Source organism: Lynx rufus, unplaced genomic scaffold (assembly GCF_022079265.1).
Source record: "Lynx rufus isolate CCGP_SWC_20201006 ecotype Redwood Valley unplaced genomic scaffold, mLynRuf1.p SCAF_13, whole genome shotgun sequence".
In the NCBI taxonomy this organism is placed as follows: domain Eukaryota; kingdom Metazoa; phylum Chordata; class Mammalia; order Carnivora; family Felidae; genus Lynx; species Lynx rufus.
Window position 1 is genome coordinate 55,841,451 of NW_025814827.1, and position 21,095 is coordinate 55,862,545.

The 21,095-nt window shown below is 36.2% G+C and overlaps 1 protein-coding gene across 5 annotated transcripts in view; it reads right to left on the reverse strand.

The window, feature by feature from the left end:
• BAZ1A (bromodomain adjacent to zinc finger domain 1A) overlaps positions 1–21,095 on the reverse strand; it is a 101,705-nt gene that overhangs the window by 72,143 nt on the left and 8,467 nt on the right. For all 5 annotated transcript variants that reach the window (XM_047075596.1, XM_047075594.1, XM_047075595.1 and 2 more), the window contains one exon: positions 15,276–15,554. In XM_047075596.1, coding sequence (XP_046931552.1) covers positions 15,276–15,554 — 279 coding nt within the window. The remainder of the gene's footprint in view (positions 1–15,275; positions 15,555–21,095) is intronic.

A 21,095-nucleotide genomic window follows, 5' to 3' on the forward strand; every position in this document is an offset into this window, starting at 1 on the left:
TTAAACACAGAATTACCATATGACCCAGAAATCCTACTTCTAGGTATATACCCAAAAGAATTGAAAACTCAACAGATATTTGTATACCAGTGTTCATAAGGGCATTATTCACAATAAACAAAAGGTGGAAACAAGTGTCTACCGACAGATGAATGCATAAACAAAATATATATGTATGTATACACACACACACACACACACACACACACGCACAATGGAATATTCAGCAGCCACAAACAGGGATGAAATTCTGATATACGCTACAACATGGATTAACCTTGAAAACATCATACTCAGTGAAATAAGCCAAACATAAAATAACAAATATTGTATGAATTCACTTATATGAAGTATCAGGAAGAGGAAAATTCATGGAGACAGAAAGTAGAATAAAGGTTACCAGGGTCTGGAGGAAGGGAGAAATGGGGAGTTATTGCTTAATGGGTACAGAGTTTCTGTTTGAAATGATGAAAAAGTTCTGGAAATAGTAGTGATGATTACATAACACTGTGAATGTACTTAATGCCACTGAATTACACATTTAAAAATGATTACAATTTAAAAGGATTAAAAAAAAAAAGAACTTTTTTTCTGTTCTAACAGTAAAGCCTAAGACGGCACAATCACCAAGCTAACTACTTTGGTAGCAAAGGGAAATGGTGTAAAAAAACCTGCAGACTAACTTTCACCATTGGCTGGCAGAAATAAACCAGTGTTTCTAAAGAGGAACAACTACAGGAAATCTTATAAAAAATGTTAATTATGTAATCTAATGATAAAAAAGTTCGGTAATTTAGTGACATGAACTCCACAAAAGTATGCAAGAAATCAAATGGACCCATTTAAAAAAAATGTATTACTGAGGCATAGTTGACAATATAATGCTACATTCATTTCAGGTATACAACACTGTGATTCAACAATTCTGTACATTATGCAGTACTTACAACGATAAGCACAGTCGCCATCTGTCACCATACAGTGTTATTACAACATTATTGACTATATTCCCTATTCTGTACTTTTCATTTCCATGACTTACTTATTTTGTAACTGAAAGTTTTTCTCTCTTAAACCCCTTCACCTCAAATGGACCCTGGGTATCCTATCCAGGGATGGTTTGCTCAGAGTTCCCCATGGTGGAGGGAAGGGAAGCTCTTCAGTGAACATTTGACAAGGTTCAAGTTACAAAAAGAAATAGTTTTTCACTGGCCGAGCTCAGCTGAGTGCTCCAAAATGGTGATGGTGGTGGTGGTCACGAAGGAAAAACAAAGTAAATGAATCTACTCTGGGCTCAGGTATGATTGATGTAGTGTCTAAAACAGTTTGACAGTCCACTGAAGGGAACAGCCTATGACCCCCAGTAGGGCCCACAGAGCTCTAATAATTTAACAACAAATTTCTTTAAAACCAACAGAAAAATAACAGATAAGAAATATAAATCCCTGACAGAATAAGGGAGAAGCAAACCAGTACAGTACAGAGACAGACATAGCCTAGAATGTAGGAGATATCTTATATATAAATTATACTAGTTATTACCAAAGCTAACAATTTTGCACAAACCACAGATTAAAAATTTTTCTTTCTTCCTTCCTTCCTTTCTCTTCTCTCCTTCCTTGCTTCTTTTCTTTTCTTCCTTCCTTTCTTTTTCTTTCTCTCTCTCTCTTTTCTTTCTTCTTTCTCTTTTCTTTCTTTCTTTCTTTCTTTCTTTCTTTCTTTCTTTCTTTCTTTCTTTCCTTTCTTTCTTTCCTTTCTTTCCCCCTCTCTCTCTTTCTGCATTTCTGCATTTCTTGCTAATCTAAGCAAGGCCAGGCCTACTCACTGGTGCTTAGCTAAATATCAGTTAACTATTCAAAATGCCAAGTTGACACTTTTTTTTTTTAATGTTTTATTTATTTTTGAGAGAGAGGGAGCACAAGTGGGGGAGGTGTGTGGGCAGGTGGAAAGAGGATCAGAAGCAGGCTCCATGCTGACAGGAACTCACAAACCGTGAGATCATGACCTGAGCTGAAGTTGGGCACTCAACCAACTGAGCCACCCAGGAGCTCCCAAGTCAACACCTTCTAATAGATTTCCAAATAGACTTAGTCTGTGTCTTTCAAATCCACTTTCTACAATTTCTTGGTTCTAGTGAGTCCAAAGAAGATTGGAGTGTAAAAAAGGTGGAAGAATCATGAATTAAGACCTAGCTAATGGGTTTCCAAAGATACAGAACCTTCCTAAATTAAAGTTATGCTCTATTATTTGAGGACAGAGTAGAGGCTGACAATCAAAAGATGGTCCTTATTATTATCAGAGTTCCTGTATGTCAGATTAAGTACACAAGTTACACATAATTCTCTCTTCATACCAACTCTGCAAGTTATAAATTTTGCAGTGTCAGAAAAGTTAAATCATTTGCTCATGGTCATACAGTCTGTAAGGATACAGCCAAAACTTTAGCTTTGACTCCGAATCTTCCACTCTATCACTGGAGTTGAGGGAGAACAGATACACCGTATTGACTCAAGGGTATTTCAGAGCTTTAAGCCTACACAGTCAAGAGGCTCCTCAAGTGCTAACAACTTACAATACTTTTAAGAGTGAAACCAAGTCTGTGGAACAGCAGCAAGAACAGAATCTGAGGACACAGAAGTTAGCAACAAATCTATAAACAGTAACAAGCTAAGCATGGAAATCGACTTTTATAAGAATATGGTATATCCTCTTCCCTCAAAAAGTTGTTTTTGGGGGCGCCTGGGTGGCGCAGTCGGTTAAGCGTCCGACTTCAGCCAGGTCACGATCTCGCGGTCTGTTGAGTTCGAGCCCCGCGTCAGGCTCTGGGCTGATGGCTCAGAGCCTGGAGCCTGTTTCCGATTCTGTGTCTCCCTCTCTCTCTGCCCCTCCCCCGTTCATGCTCTGTCTCTCTGTCCCAAAAAAAATAAATAAACGTTGAAAAAAAAATTTTATTTAAAAAGTTGTTTTTGTTTTAAAAGTAATTCGTTTTATAGCCAAATTATGGGAAGAGACTAAATGTCCATCAACTGACGAATGGATAAAGAAGATGTGGTTTATACATACAATGGAATACTACTTGGCAATGAGAAAGAATGAAATCTGGCCATTTGTAGCAACATGGATGGAACTGGAAAGCATTATGCTAAATGAAATAAGTCAGGCAGAGAAAGACAGATACCATATGTTTTCACTCATATGTGTATCCTGAGAAACTTAACAGAAGACCATGGGGGAGGGGAAGGGGGAAAAAAAAGTTACAGAGAAGGAAGGAGGCAAACCATAAGAGACTTAAATACTGGGAACAAACTGAGGGTTGACGGGGGTAGGGGAAAGGGGAAAGTGGGTGATGGGCACCGAGGAGGGCACCTGTTGGAATGAACACTGCGTGTTGTATGGAAACCAATTTGACAATAAATTATAAAAAAAAAAAAGTAATTTGTTTTAAATAGTCATAGTTCAGGGGCTCCCGGGGGGCTCAGTCAGTTAAGTGTCCGACTTAGGCTCAGGTCATCATCTCGTGGTTCATGAGTTCGAGCTGCATGTGGGACTCTGTGCTGACAGCTCAGAGCCTGGAGCCTGCTTCAGATTCTGTGTCTCCCTCCCTCTCTGTCCCATCCCCACTCATGCTCTGTCTCTGTCTTAAAAAAAAAACCAAAAAAACATTAGAATAGGTTCAGCTAACATCCACCATCACATCTAGATGCAAAAAAAAGAATGAAGAAAAAATTTTCTCCTTGCGATGAGAACTCTTAAGATGTATTTATTTGCTTAACAACTTTCCTATATGTCATACAGTAGTGTTAGCTACAGTCATGTTGTACATCATATCCCTAGTACTTATTCATTTTTTAATCGGAATTTTTTAAAAATATATATTTTTGAAGATTTATTTGTTTTTGGGAGGGAGAGCACAAGCAGGGAAGGGGCAGAGAGACACGGGGGACAGAAGATCTGAAGCAGGCTCTATGCTAACAGGAACGAGCCCGATGGGGGGCTCGAACTCATGAACTGGGAGACCATGACCAGAAACAAAGTCAGACACTCAATTGACTGAGTCACCCCGGTTCCCCTATTGCTGGAAGTTTGTACCTTTTTGACTACTTTCCTCCAATTCTCCCTCCCTTCTATGTCCTCTTATAGCACTTCTTATCCAATCCTTTATTAATCTTTCATATGTATTTCACTTCTATTTGCCCTGCAAACTCTATCCCTACTACCTGTGTTCTACTTGAGAAAAAAAAAGTACTAGTGCTTTACTCATATTAGATTAACCTGTGGCATCCAACACAGTAGTTTACAGACACAATATTGAATTTAATTGACTAAAAGAAAAAATTATGACTCAAGACTCTATCCCATCAAGTTTTATTTTCTTTACAACATTCATCAGAATCTGAATTATCATGTTGATTCGTGGGTTTCTGTCTCTTGCATTTGAACCTAAGTCCCTAGTCCTTGTCTTAGTCACTACCCTCTTTCCAATACCTACAAAGTGACAACTGAGCACACAATGCTTGTTAATGAATCATAAAATTTGTGTATACTTTTAAGTACTAAATTTAATATTCCCTACCACTTCCAAGAAAAAAGACATAACTGCATTTTTCATTCCTGGGAACTGTGCCAAAAGATAGAAAGTCAATAGGGGCGCCTGGGTGGCTCAGTCGGTTAAGCGTCCGACTTCGGCTCAGGTCACGATCTCGCGGTCCGTGAGTTCGAGCCCCGCGTCGGGCTCTGTGCTGACAGCTCAGAGCCTGGAGCCTGTTTCGGATTCTGAGTATCCCTCTCTCTCTCTGACCCTCCCCTGTTCATGTTCTGTCTCTCTCTGTCTCAAAAATAAAACATTAAAAAAAAAAAGATAGAAAGTCAATAAATAAAAATTACAGTTTTTCGCCATACTTGCAGTCTCCTTTTGTTGCTACTAGATAGCATCTTTCATCTAAAACAAAATATTTGAAAAGAAGAAAGCTTAAACAGCTCAGACTACAAAAGTAAAATAATTAAAGTACCCTCTGATAAGAACAGTGATTAAGAATTTAACCAGGAAACCTATTTAAATACTGAAGCTTTTTTCCCCCTTAGAATCAATGATCAAAAGATGATGATTTTCAGACACTTACAATATGACCTGCATCACTCTTAGAACAAATGATCAAAAGATTAATCTAACCACATATATAAAATCCTGTATCTCTTCCCATTTAGACAAATTATAAAATGTTCAGGTAAAGGGAAAAGTAAATAGTGGACAATGAGTACATTCAACTACAATCTTTTAATTCTATTCTTTAATTTTTTTTTCACTCATCTGTTTCTCTCAAACAGAAGAACACGGATTCTGACACTGCCTGTGCTTGGAAATTATACTACTTGTGACCTTGAGCAAATTTTAGTTAATGAGCCTCTGTGTATGAGCTTCTCAATTGCAAAATGGGCAAATGAGCACTTACTACATATGGCTGTTGCAGGAATTAAATAAGATCTTATAAATAAAAAGCTCAGTGTCTGGCATATAGTAAGCTCTCAAAAGTTTATAGGTATGGTCATCATCTCCCTAAAATGACATATAGCAAACTCTCAAGAACAGTGACTATGATGTAAGAAAATTAGGGACTGACTAAAAAAAGGATGAGTCATCACAGCTGGAAGACTCTTCTTCACTGGTCTCTGACAAGTACTGAAAGCAATAAACATTTACTGAGTGCTTTATGTGGCAGGCACTATGCTGGGCTCCTAACAAATACTAACTACTGTGGCAGATGACTGTCACAGTTATGGCCCCATTGAATCATACCACTCTGATTCCCTCCCACTTGATCTCTGGATTTGTTCATGTGACTTGCTTTGGTCAACGGAATACTAGCAATATGTAGCATGCTGAGGCTTGAAATGTGCTTGCACACTGAAGCTTGCCCTCTCTTGCTGCTGGGAACCTTGCTACCACCCTGGGAACGAGTTTGGATTAGTAGCTTCCTGAAGGGTGAAATGAAAGTAGCCACCCAACTCTGAGGCCCCAGATATGTGAGTAAGGCTATTCTAAAGTAGAGGATCTAGACAATCCAGCCCCAGACAGGCCAGCCCAGATCACAGGAACATTTCAGCCAACCAATTGTGAGAATAAGGTTTATCGATTTAGGCCACTTAGTTTTGCAGGCAGTTTGTTATTTGGCAAAAGCTAACACAACCACCCTATGAATATAGACAGTATTTCAGTTTTACAGATTAAGAAAGAAGGTTCCCAGAAACAACAGTTTGGCTCCAAAAGATTTTCTACCAAGCCACTTCTGCATGCCATACTCTGAAGTTCTAAATAAAAAAGGGATCTCTGTAAAGCAGTACCTTTCCTCTATTCCAGGAATCATCAGCACACTATATGGCCTGTGAGCCAGATCTAACTTATCTCCTGTTTTTGTATGTATGGTCTGCAAGCTAAGAATAATTTATACATATTTAAATAATTTCAAAGTCAGAAGAAGACTTTGTGATATGTGAAAATAACAAGATATTCAAGTTTCAGTATTTATAAATAGAGAACTATTAGAATACACCCGTGCTCATTCATATACTGTCTATGGCTGCTTTTGCACTCCAACAGCAGAGTTGGGTTGCTGCAACTGAAACCATATGAACTACACAGTCTATAATATTTACTATCTGGCCCCTTATTTTAAAAAAAGTATACCAACATCTGCTCAGAATTATTCTCTTGGCGTATGTTTTTAATTTAAACAACAAAGGATTCTTCCTGGCCTTTAATGATGAGTAGATTTTATTTGTACTTTTGTCACTCCTTTTCCTTTCACCAAAAATTAGTTTAGCTTATGTCATTTTTCCTAGTTCTTCTTAACTTTAATCTTTGGATGGTCTCTGACTTCATCTAAGAAAAAAGATAAACCTCATTTTTAAAATACTAATTGAGAACCATAGGTCAAATGAATTCCACTTACACACCATACTACTGGCCTCCAAGACAGCTTGGAAAATTAACAGACTACAATTTTATCTTATTCTCAACTAATTCAAAGTATCTATGAAGAAAGTTGTTTATTAAGAACTGATCTTATATTGGCCAAATGAAACAGATCCCAAAGGAGGTAAACAAAGATATAGGAGAGAGATTTTATTCAGAAGAGGCTCTAATTTCTCAGACCTAAACCCATGTAATAACCATGTAGACATGAATTTCCCTTTTATTTCTAACAGGGATTTCAGGACAGAAGTAGCTATACATAGTCTCTCCTTTTTTGTGATATTAGTCACTAATATTCTCTTGCCACAGGGAAATAAGAATTTCAAAACTACTACTGTTCTACTTCACCATCCTGCTACTAACCAAGTTCAATGAGATACAAATTGAAGTAAATATCTGACTTCCTTTTATGTTAGAAAAGAGGTGAACCTCACTTTATTTACCAACTCCCCACTTTTATCATTTTTCTTACCTCCACAGTAATGACTGTAAGTCCTGGGGGGAGATTCAGCTTACTGTTTGTACTTGGCATTAATGCAAAGGATCAGTAAAGAAGTTGCCAGAGACTAACCACCCTCACCCCCAATATTTAACATTCAAAGACTTTTGAGTGGTATTAGACAGATGTTCCTATTGGTTAAAGCAATTTGAATGCCTTTAGAATACTGAAGAAAATGAGTAAGTATGTATGATCAGTCTAAACTTTACTGAACTATTTTGTTAAGTCCATACAGAAATACAACATAATCTTTATAAGTGATTTAAATTAAACTTGCCTAGAAAAAAAATTTATTTTCATTTATTTTTGTGACTATAGGATTTTTAGAGTATAAAAATAATTTCCCAGGATGGCCTAATTTATTATTATGCAAGTAAATAAGGATTCTAAATTTTAACTCCTGAACTAGCAATGACAATCCAGGAGTCAGTAGGGTTGTAAGTATGGGTCTTTGGTACATACAACAAACACTATATATATCTAAAGAAGGTAGTTTCACTTTAACTTAGAATTCCAAAGAAAGAACAGCTGTTCCAAACAGTCTCCTTTTTTTTCTTTTTTGTATTAAAAATTACATCATCAACATACTAGGGTCACTGAGAACTAAAGATTGAAAACAATTTTTGGATGTTGTTAAAGACTCTCTTTGGCTGAGAACCAGAAATTGTGACCTTAAAAGATCAATAGTGGGGCACCTGCCTGTCTCAGTTGTTAGAGCATGTGACTCTTGATCTTAGAGTTGTGAGTTTTAGCCCTATGTTGGGCGTGGAGCTTACTTAAAATTAAAAAAAAAAAAAAAAAAAAGAAAAGATCAGTAGTGTAAGCTGCTCAATAGAAAGCCTACTTTCTGAAAGAGTTATGATACGAATTTAACCAATACATGTTGCTAAAAATTCTATACTATCTTTGCATCTAAATAGGAAGCCTTCTTTAATCCTTTCCTACTAATTTATATTTTTCTCTGCCTTCAAAAGATTTCTAGTCAAATAACCTGTTCCCAAAAACTTCTCTTTGATTAATCCCACCTGGATCAATCACTGACATCCAAACATGTATGCTTAAATAAAAATAACTAAATCTGGGGTGCCTGAATGGCTCAGTTGCTTAAGCATCAATTTTGGCTCAGGTTATGATCTCATGGTTCACGAGTTCAAGCCTGCACAGAGCCCACTTTGGATCCTCTGTTCCCCCACCCCCCGCCCCCACCTCACCTCTCCTCTGCTTGGGCTCTCTCTCAAAAATAAATAAACATTAAAAAAATAACTAGATTTGGTCCTCACATATCTTTTATGTTCATCCTACCTTCTCAATATATTTAGTATTTCTCTTTGTCCTCAATATTAATGCAGTTTAATTAATTTTGCTTCACTAATACCATTTAGGCTAGCAATGAAAAAAAAAAAAGAACCCAAAGATTTAAAAGTTCATTTTCGGGGCACCTGGGTGGCTCAGTCGGTTGAGCATACGACTTCGGCTAGGGTATGATCTCATGGCTTGTGAGTTTGAGCCCCGCGTTGGGCTCTGTGCTGACAGCTCAGAGCCTGGAACCTGCTTCGGATTCTGTGTCTCCTTCTCTCTCTGCCCCTCCCTGCTCACCCTGCGTCTCTCTCTCCTTCAAAAATAAATAAACGTTAAAAAAAATAAAATAAAATAAAAGTTCATTTTCTCATTTCCAATTCTAATAAATACGAAGTGCCTACTTTCTATATTATAGGTTTTAACGCTAATTTTCTTTTACTTCATACGACTAAAGCACTTAAAGCATTCCAGCTATAAAGCTATAGGAAATATACTTTAATACAGTTAAAAAGCTCAGGGTGCCTGACTCTCAAATGTCTGACTCTTGATTTCAGCTCAGGTCATGATCTCTCGGTTCACGGGATTGAGCCCCACGCTGGGTTCCACACTGACGGGGGCAGAGGGAGCCTGCTTGGGATTCTCTCTCTCACTCTCTCTCCCTGGTCCTCCCCCTTGCACACGCATGCTCCTTCTCTCTCAAAATAAATAAACTCAAAAAAAAAAAAAAATACAGTTAAAAGTTTTAGTTGGTTGGTCAGTATTATAATGCCAAATATCAGTTTCTCAGATTAAAAAGAATTCTGCGATCTTTATTTTACAGAGCAGTTCTAAAAATAATACTGAACAATAGTCTCTTATGCTCCCTAACCAGATAACACTTTGTAAATTTTAAATCTAAGTAGTATGGGGATAATATTTGGGAAAATCTGGCTATAAATGAAACTCTTCTGGAAAACAGTGTGGAGGTTCCTCAAAAAATTAAAAATAAATCTAGCCTATGACCCACTGCTAGGGATTTACCCAAGGGATACAGGAGTGCTGATGCATAGGGGCACATGTACCCCAATGTTTATAGCAGCACTTTCAACAATAGCCAAATTATGGAAAGAGTCTAAATGTCCATCGACTGACGAATGGATAAAGAAGATGTGGTTTATACATACAATGGAATACTACTTGGCAATGAGAAAGAATGAAATCTGGCCATTTGTAGCAACGTGGATGGAACTGGAGGGTATTATGCTAAGTGAAATAAGGCAGAGAAAGACAGATACCATATGTTTTCACTCATATGTGTATCCTGAGAAACTTAACAGAAGACCATGGCGGGGGGGGGGGGGTAGTTACAGAGAGGGAGGGAAGTAAACCATAAGAGACTCTTAAATACTGAGAACAAACTGAGGGTTGATGGGGGGTGGGGGAGAGGGGAAAGTGGGTGATGGGCATTGAGGAGGGCACCTGTTGGGATGAGCACTGGGTGTTGCATGGAAACCAATTTAACAATAAATTATTTTTAATATTAAAAAAACAAAAAGAAACTCTTTGGTACAGTTCCAATTTTGCTATTTCCACTGATTTATAATTTACATAGGGAAAAAGATCTATCAGTGAAAGGTCAGAGATTATTTGGAAGAAAATACAGTTTATTATTTTCAAAGGGAAAATTCATACAAGGCTAGCAAAGAAATAACTTTCTCCAGCCTCAGAAAAAGTGAATAGCTTTTTAGGAACCAGTAGTTTAACCAGTTTATGCAAAACCAATTAGAAATGATGCACATCTATGTATTTTGATATAAGAAAATATCTAAACCACTAATAAGTGAAAAAGCAGATTGATATATTTTTTTAAATTTAGTGTAGTATAGAAAAAAAGAAAACTATGCACTAATTTTTGACAGTGATTATCTCTGAAAGAGCACTTGGGAAGTGCACTCTAGGCCTTCACCTTTTATAATTTTCTCTGATACATAGGGATCTTTATGGGAGAAAAAGCAGATTTTTAAAAAAATTATAAAGCTCAGTCTTAATAGGCAGAGCACACAATTTTTATAGTTCATGTAAAGACTTTAGTTTTTTACAGAAGTTTTTAAGATTCACAGCAAAACTGAGAGGAAGATATTGAGATTTCCCATATACCCCTTGCTGCCCCACATTCATAGCCTCTCCAATTATCAACATCCCCCTACCAGAGGTACATTTGTTACAAGTGATGAATCTACACTGACACATCATTCTTATTTGAAGTCTGTAGCTTACATTAGAGCTCAATCTTGGTGTTATACATTCTATGGGTGGACAAATGTATATGACATGTATCCATCATTACAGTACACAGACTATTTTCACTGACTTAAACAGCCGCTGTGCACCACCTATTCACCTCTCTCCAGCTCCACCTCAGTCACGGGCAACCACTGATCGTTTTACTGTATCCACAGTTTTGCCTTTTCTAGGTCATAAGTTAGAATCATACCATATGTACCCTTTTCAGATTGGTTTCTATTACACAGTAATAGTCATTTAAGGTTCCTTCTGGTCTTTTCACGACTTGATAGCTCATTTCTTTTTAGCACTGAACAATACTCCATTATGTGGATGTACCACAGTTCATCCATTCACCTAGGAAAGGACGTTTTGGTTGCTTTCAAAATTTGGAAGTTATTAATAAAGCTGCTATACACATTCATCTGTAGGTCTTTGTGGACGTTAGGTTTTCAACTCCTCTGAGTAAATACTAAGGAGCATATAACTTTTGGAAAATTCGGGGTCACCTATCCATATCATGAGAATTAAAATGAAAGCATATGGTACACTGCCTAGCATGCAGGAAAAGTTCAATAAATGCTAGTATACTCTCAACTCTGCAATGCCTTCTAATGCTACCAAACAATATACTAAGCCAGGCCAGTATACTTAACCATTAGCTAGTAGTTAATGTTTATTCCATCTCCTTCTTTCCTGTCAGGTGCCACTTCTTACTGTCAATATACCTACTTTTTAGAGGTACCCCCTCACATCTGTTGCTTCCAACTCCTGTGAACTCCTAGAATATCTTGACTGTACTTATAAAATGTCTGAAAACAAGTTGCCCAAAGTCCACTTTAATTTTAAAAGACAACCAAATACACAATTATATTGATTCAATTTTTCAGATTGTCTCAAACTCTAGCTCTATCCTTCAACTGAAAGATGACTCACAAATCTAAAATGTGTATTTGTTGTGTGGTTTTCACCTTATTTTTCCTGATTTAATTTTCCAATTCCAGGGTAGGGTGGAGAAGATGGGTTTATGCTTAACTTAAATGCTTAAGTTCTAGATCACCATCCTCCCAACGCTTCACTAAACAATGATAATTAGCATTAGCTTGTGTAGCATTTTTTAGAAGACCATGTACAAACGTGGGATGGCTATCTTCAAAACCAAACAACTGTCTTTCTTAGTGAAATTAACTGTGGGGTTTCTTTTCAAAGCTACAACTGAGAAATTTGATTCCTGGTTACAGTGTCCCAGGCAATTATTGTAGCCTCACATCCTCTATGGATATCTCTCATGAAACAATCCCCCTTCCCCCACCAAACTGCATGGTCCCCAATATGCACATTCAAATACTAGTAAGACACTGCTATCAAATGGCAACATTATGTAATACAGATTTAAAAAATTCACATTCATTATATCATTTCATCCTGTGCGGCGAACCTGGGAGGGGCAGGGATCCATTTAATAGATGAAAAAAGACAAAAGCATAAAGAGTTTAAAATACTTGCTCAGAGCAAGTAAATGGCAGAATCCAAAACCAAGGAGGCAATGATACAGTTCCAGTGAAAGAAATTACAGTGATTTTATAAATCAGTTCTATCTGAATTTAAAAAAAAAATTGTTTTTTAAAGTAGGCTCTACGCCCAACACAAGGGCCGAACTCATGATCCTGAGATGGAGAATCACTGTCTTTACCGACTGAGCCAGTTAGACACCCCAGTTCTACCTCAATTTAAATCCTACCACTTACTACTTGTAAGACTGGAATGGAAGCTCCATGACTGTTTTGTTCACTGCTGTATTTCCAGCATCTAGAACAGTGCAAGTACACAGGAGATCAGTATATGTATGATAAACATTATAAAAATATCGACTTCTTTGGACCTCTGTTTTCCTCATCCGTAAATGGAAACAATAAGGTCTTATCTGCTGGTATAATATGTACATAAAGCATCTGGCAGGTATTTAAAATTAATAGACCTGACTCCTAGTTTAGGGTTCTTTACATAAGACCACCATAACACTCTCACTTCTTCTGTAGGCTCTAAGGAAGTAGCTGAGAACAAATGTCTGTACAACTGGTAGGCAAGCTGGGTGGTAATCAGGATGGAGGAGATAAAGAGCTAAATCCTTCCCTCAGTCAAGTAGTCAGCTGTTCTCTTTACTATTCTGCCATAGCAATGACAAAGATCTTCTAGAAGAATCTGTTAGCTGATTGCTTATTTCAAAACAGAAAGTCTTGTTGATTAGGGAAGCACCTAATCTATACTTATAAAAGGCAACAAGAAAGAGGGGAGGAATACTGAAAGGTAAACGAGACAAGAAGAAAAGAATACTGAGGCGAAAAGATCCAGAATACCTATACTTATTAACTCAACCTAAGAATGGCCTCTGTCCCATTTCTCTGTAACTCAGCATGTCCTTTCCAGTAAATCTAATTCTAGAGGATGAAGCAGTCTTGAAGACCACTAGTAAGTACTACCAGAGACAGAAACAAAAGGTTTATGTCATTAATAAGTAGAAACAAAAGTTAAAAGCAAAGGGAGATGGTACTACAAATGGTACCATCAAGAAAGTGAAAAGACAACTCCTAGAATGGAAGCAAATATTTGCAAATCACATAAAGGACGTGTATCCAAAAACACAAAGAACTCTTACAACTCAGTAGTAAAAAAGATAAAGAACTGAATTTAAAAATGGGCAAAGAACCAGAACAGACATTTCTCCAAAGAAGACACATAAATGATCAGTAAGCACATGAAACAATGCTTAACATAGTCATTAGGGAAATGCAAATCAAAACTGCCACAAGATACCATTCCACACCCACTAGGATGGCAAAATAAAAGAGATGGACAATAACAGATTGTGCACAGATATGACTTGGTGAAGATGTGGAGAAACTGCAACTCTGATACACTGGTAGTGGGAATGTCAAATGATGCAGTAGCTCTTGAAGTGTGGAGGTTCTTCAAATGCTAAACACAGAGTTACCATACAACTTAGAAATTCTACTTCTAGGTGCATCCCCAAGAGAACTGAGAACATATGTTCACACAAAAACTTGTACATGAATGCCTATAAGAGCATTATTTAGAATAGCCAAAAAGTGCAAACAACCTAACTATCTGTCAACTGATGAATAGACAAAATGTGATAGATCCATACGGTAGAATTTATCATTAAAAATAAAATACTGATACATGCTACAATGTGGATAAACCCTGTACACGTTACACTAGGGGAAAGAAATAAAGTTACAGAAAACTATGTATGATTCCAATATAAAAAGTTTTAATGCAAATAAAGATTACTATGATAAATATTAATGACTAGATAATCACAAATGCTTAAGACTTCAGGAAAGCAGCAATAATTCAATAATTTTTAACTTAGTGCCATAGATAATGTCATTTAAAATTTTTTATATGAAAAATTCATTCTTTTCTTGAAGAGCTGCGAAAGAGAACTTAGTGGAGTGTATAAAGCTCAATCCTCATATTATCAAAGGAGCTTACTAAAACTCAGGAAGAAATACATGCATATTTTAAGTATTAGGTAACACAATGAGGACAAAGTAGATGACCTTTAAGTTTTGTTTTGTTTTTTTTTATTTTTTTTTTTAACATTTACTTATTTTTGAGACAGAGAGGGAGAGAGCACGAATAGGGGAGGGTCAGAGAAAGAGGGAGACACAGAATCCGAAACAGGCTCCAGGCTCTGAGCGGTCAGCCCAGAGCCCGACGCGGGGCTCGAACCCACGGACCGTGAGATCATGACCTGAGCGAAGTCAGACGCTTAACCGACTGAGCCACCCAGGCGCCCCTAAGTTTTTTTTACTCTGAAATAAAGATGGAACTTCCATATAATGGAACATTTTATACAGTAAATAAAAAAGAGAAGAAAGTTGTTTCATAAAGCAATGGACTGATCTTCAAGATATTTTAAATGAAAAAGGTATACAGTATGTTACCTTTTGCATTAAAAAGGGGCAGGAGATTGTGTGTGCTTACGCATATATGTGTACAAGTATCTAGGCAAGCACATGTTTTTGGTGGTTTGTGTAAAAATTAGCTTTGGAAAAATATATAAGAAACTGCTAACACTAGGGCTATATGTGGGGAGGGTAAGAGAGTACTGGGAGGACAGAAGACAGGAAGTTTTCCTAAGTTTACCTTTTTGTGTATTCTGAATTTTGAGTAATGTGAATGTATGGGTATCAAAAGGAAAAATTAAAAGTACTTTACCTTGCACCATTGTTCCTAATGACTTCCACAGTTTCTTCAACAAAATATCGATCCTTGACATATGCAAAAATATCATCACAGATTTCATGTAAGCGTGAACGATGGGTAAGGTTGGTCAAGTATAAAACTGGAATAATTAGTGGTTCTGGAAAACTCTGAAGATTCTGTCTTGCTTTTTTCTCTGACTCAAGTGCTTCCTGATAGGTCAGTCCAGGTCTACCCGTCACAGCACAACTCCACACAAGACTGTTGCACAGAATGGTTCGTTCAAAAAAGTCACTGATTAAAAAACAAAAACAAAAATCCATTCATCACCTATCATTTCACAAATTTTACATTAAAAGCTGATAAAGGATTATGCCTTCATTGTAAAATTTTACATAGAATCATAGAACGGGGGTTTAGTAACCGGTCAACTTACACATTAATACAAACCTAAGAAAAAGTATATTTAAACTAGACATTTATATTTTGCAATTTAAAGGTACATTCAGCCAAAATTGAACTTTGATTTCCATCACTTTTGAAATTGGGAGTAAACTGCAAATAAACTCAATCTTTCTTTTTTCTTCTAATATTAAAGGTGTTTGTTCCAAAGCAGCCAAAACACTAGAGACAATTTAAGCACTTAACCATGAACTTTTAAAAGCTTTAACGTAATAGTGAAAAACTGGCAAATCTAAACATCTAATGATGAGAAAGGTTAGGTAAATTACAGTACTTTATGTAATGAACAATCATAGTCATTAAAGAGTATGAGAAGAGTTCTTAAAAAACATGTTTACCAGAAAAAAAAAGAAACTTTCCAGTTTGATTCCCTCCTATATTTTTGTAAGTTTTTTTTAAATGTTTTATTTATTTTTGAGAGACAGCACGAGTGGGAAAGGGGTGAAGAGAGATGGGAACAGAAGATCTGAAGTGGGCTCTGTGCTGACAGCAGCAAGCCCATTGGGCTCCAATTCACAAACCCTGAGATCATGACTTGAGCCAAAGTGGGATGCTCAAATGACTGAGGCACCTAGGCACCGCCCCCACCACCTATATTTTTGAAAGTAAAAGCTTACTAAAAAAATATATATATGGTCCCACTTGCATCAAAAAGAAAGAAGGCATGCAGGCAGGCAGGCAAAGAAAGATAACCTAAAGAAGCATAAAAGACTTCTAGAATGTTCTACAAAAATCCAGGCAAGAACTACAGAGTAGGGATGGGCCTGGGGGACCATTCTACTGAGTGCTTTTCTGCACTGTTGGAATTTCTTAATATGAGCATTTCTTTTCAAAAATTCTATCAGTCACTTTTAAAATGTGAGAGATCCATAATACGGAAGGATCTCTAAGGTATGTTAAGTAGAAAAAACCCAAATCACTGAATAATCTCATATACGTTAATCAGAATAACAAAAATGTGTATTTATACAAATACTATAAACAGATGTTCATTATGGAGAAAGGGAGGGACTGCAAAGGAAGGAAAAGGAAAATTTGTTATTCTAAATATTTCTATATTGTTTGAATTTTTATAAGAAGCATGTACTTGTATTATTTTTTTATAATCAACACATTTTAGAACAGAGAAGGTTATACATATGTAAAAAGGGTAACAATGGTTGCCTCTAAGTGGTAATATACAAGTAAATGTTTTTCCCTCTCTATACTTTGGTGTACTTTTCAATAATTATTTGTGACTGATACAATTCACTATTCTCTTTTTCTCCTTCCTGAAATCTCCCTTTTCCTTCTGTCATCATTCTGAAAAGCATTAAGACTACTATATGTTTACTTCCTGATTAGTATATCTGTAGAGGTTATCCCTAGTAGTCTGATCTCCAAACAAGATTTGAGGTAATTCCATTAACATGGTTTCATTTGTATATACGTCTGCAGAACAAAATTGAAATCTATGGACATAAAGAGAACTAATCCTACCTTAATATAAATGGGATCTAAAGAGGTTACCTGCATACATCAAGTTACATGATTTTAATTTAGTACAAAAAAGATTCTTTTGAAGTCTGCACCTTTTAGTAGAGGAGATAATGGATACATACCATTAAAATTAAAATTACAAAGTGATTAAAAGACAGAAGCAGATATCTTTTGGGAGTTCAGAGGAAGGGAAGGAGGAGAGATAGGCAAAAAAGATCAAGAAATACCAGAATGGATTTTAGAGGAAATAGTGTTAAAAAGTTAGGTTGTAAAGGAAAAGCAGAGTTGAAGAAAGAAATGTCAGAGAGAACAAAGATGAGTGTAATCTGGTTCTCATAATCAAGAAAATCTATGCCAAATAACGAATTTATTAGCTAAGAAATTGACAACAGATATACCCAATAAGTGGTTATAAATGGTGCAGAACAAAATGAACGAATGGATGGATCTTGAAAGAGCTCTTAAGTTTTACTTCCTAAAACCACAGTTCACTTAGAAAGCTTTATATAAGTTGTCAACTTTTTCCTGTTGGAACAAACATATCTGTAAGACTCAGCTTACCAAGCCAACACACCTGTTGTGTACAACACACCTGTTGTGAATGTGTACAATTAGCACATGATGTACGTAAGGTATACTTTTATTAATTTAAACCATACTTAATACTACCTAAGAAAAACATACTTCAAATCTAGGTATCTTACATTAACTAGTCTCTAAACCAGAGCTAATAGAAACAGAATGCTAGCCACACATATAATTTTAAATTTTCTAGGGGTTGCATTTAAAAAATTTTAAAGAGAAACAATCTTTTTATATATTAATTTTATATATTTAATTTAACCTAATACATCCTCAAATGCTTTATTTCAAATCTGTAATTAATTTTAAATTCTTCAATGTGTAAATATTTTAAATTCTTTTTTTTTTTGTACTAAGTCTTCAAAATCCAGTATATATTGTGCCTTTATTGCACATCTTAATTCTGATTATCAAGTTCTTAATAACCCCCATGCCAAGTAATGGCTCCTGTGTTGGACAGCACAGCTCTAGCTATAGTGATTAGGTATTTGGTAGGTCATGGGGTATTTGGTGTCATTGTCAGGGAGACGGGGTACTGAGCTGCAATAAACACTATTTAGATGAGTTGACATTGTTCAAAATACCAAAGAGAGCAATGGCACAAGTGCCACAAACGTCCACTAAACTTGTTACCAGGCAGAAAAATAGGATCGTTAGTAACCATCGTTATACATACAGCTGTCTTTCTATACTCAGGTTTCCACCTCCTCTGGCAAAGTGTTTGTACTATTTGTTGTTCCTGTGTCTGTCTACTCTGCAAAGTTGTTATATTACAGTCCCGTTGTGCACAAAGATCTACACTCAGGAAGAGGGAGACCAAGTACACTACACAGTAGCCATTTTAAAGCAAGCGAGAAAAAAAAAAAAAAAAAAAAAGCCCAAGGGCTATTTCTCCCTATTCATCACCCCTTAGCAGCATGGCACCAGCATGGCACCATCTCTGACATTTTACACCTTCACTTTCTCACACTGCTGTAATTCCACTCTTCACTCATTTTTCACACACATTCAAGTATGCAGGATTTTGTTAATAATAGTGAACTCCTTGGGGGTAGGTTACAGTGACTCTTTAATTTCTATACTATAAGAACATAAAATCATGAAAATTTTATAGGAAGCACATTTTTCCATTGTGAGCAAAAATTTATAAAGTACAAAATCCTGTTTTATATGAATATGTTTAGGCAAATGTAGATTATTACGTCTCCAATTTATTAGTACATTAGTACATTCCTTCAACAATCTTCTTTACCAGAGATGAGCATACTACTCGCCTGGAGGCCAAACCTAGCTTTCCAACTGTTTTTGTAGTTTTATTGGAACACAACCACACCCATACCTTTAGGTATTGTCTATGACTGCTTTCTCACTAACTCCTATGGAATTGGATAGGTACAACAGACACTATGACCTAAAAAGCCTAAAATGTGATTATATCTGGCCCTTTAAGAGTTTGATGACTTCTGCTCTTTTTCTTTCTTTCTTTCTTTCTTTCTTTCTTTCTTTCTTTCTTTCTTTCTTTCTTTCTTTCTTTTTACTGGAAGGAGTGACAAAGAATTATAGTCATCTTCAATGCACCACAATTCCTGCCTGGAGAGCATTTTCATTCTGACGAGTCATTAATAAGAACAAAATCCTCTGCTTACTTTTATAGTACATCTGATGTTGGGAAGAATTTTCCACAGATTACTTCTGGTCCCCATACATTTTTTTTTTTTTTAATTTACATCCAAGTTAGTTAGCATACAGTGCAATAATGACTTCAGGAATAGAATCCAGTGATTCATCCCCTGCATATAACACCCAGTGCTCATCCCAACAAGTGTCTTCCTTAATGCCCCTTAACTTTTCCATTATTTCTTAAGGAAAACTTGCTTCTGAGTTAGCAGGTCGACTATTGGCAAGAACACACCTCTAATTAATGTAAATTCAACCAATTCTATGGTGAACAAACTAAGGAACAAAGAGCAACATACTGTTAACTTACAAGGTTATTTGGAAAACTAAAAATCTAGTAGAATAAGATTAAGAATGAAGTGACATATAGAATGGCTAAAATTCATAACACAGAAAACAACAGATGTTGGTGAGGATGTGGAGAAAGGGGAGCTCTCTTACACTGTTGGTGGAATGTAAACTGGTACAGCCACTCTGGAAAACAGTATAGAGGTTCCTCAAAAAGTTAAAAATAGACTACCCTATGATCCAGGAATTACACTACTAGGTATATACCTAAAGGATACAAAAATACTGATTTGAAGGAATACATACACCCAGATGTTTATAGCAGGATTACCAACAAAAGCCAAATTATGGAAAGAGCCCAAATGACTCTGATGAATGGATAAAGAAGAGGCAGTATGTATGTATTACACACACACACACACACACAATGGAATATTACTCAGCCATCAAAAAGAATGAAATCTTGCCATTTGCAGTGACATGGATGGGACTAGAGACTATTATGCTAAATGAAATATGTCAATCAGAGAAAGACAAATACCATATGATTTCACTCATATGTGTAATTTAAGAAACAAAGCAAATGAACATAGCCAGGAAAAGAGAGAGACAGGCAAACCCTAAAACACACTCTTAACTCTAGGGAATAAACTGAGGGTTGCTGGAAGGGAGGTGGGCAGGGGATGGGTTAAATAGGTGATAGGTATTAAGGAGAGCACTTGTGACAAGCATTGGGTGTTGTAAGTGATGAATCACTAAATTCTACACCAGAAACTAATATTACACCGTATGTTAACTAACTGGAATTTAAATAAAAACTTGAAACTAAAAAAAATAAAAAATAAAAACAAAAAGAATGAAGTGACATAAAAACCAGAAGCCAAATATAATTTAGAAAAGGTAAACACGAAGTGTACTCTACTTAAGGGACAAAACTGTATCAACTAGACATAAGAAAGACCCAGCACAATACTGCATAAAAGATCTAAAGGACATAAACTCCTCTGTCCATAAAAATAATTAGTATAGCTGAGCAATGCAGCCACAGGTTAAAAACGAACATAATTCCTGATTTAAACAGCATGCAATATACAAGAGATGGAAAAGTACAAATCATAAATTTAGAAAAGTAGTAACTGCTGTTAAGACAGGATAGATTGTTGTATTAATTTCTTCTACTGACAGGGTTACAAAAGCAGGAGATTAAGAGATCTTGGGCATGGCTGACTTAACACGCCTTATGTTATACAGAAAAAAATCAGCTAGATGATTCAGCTAGATGAAAATTACATTTATTACATTTATCCACAAATGGTCAGGGGAAAAATTAGATTAATTAAAAATATA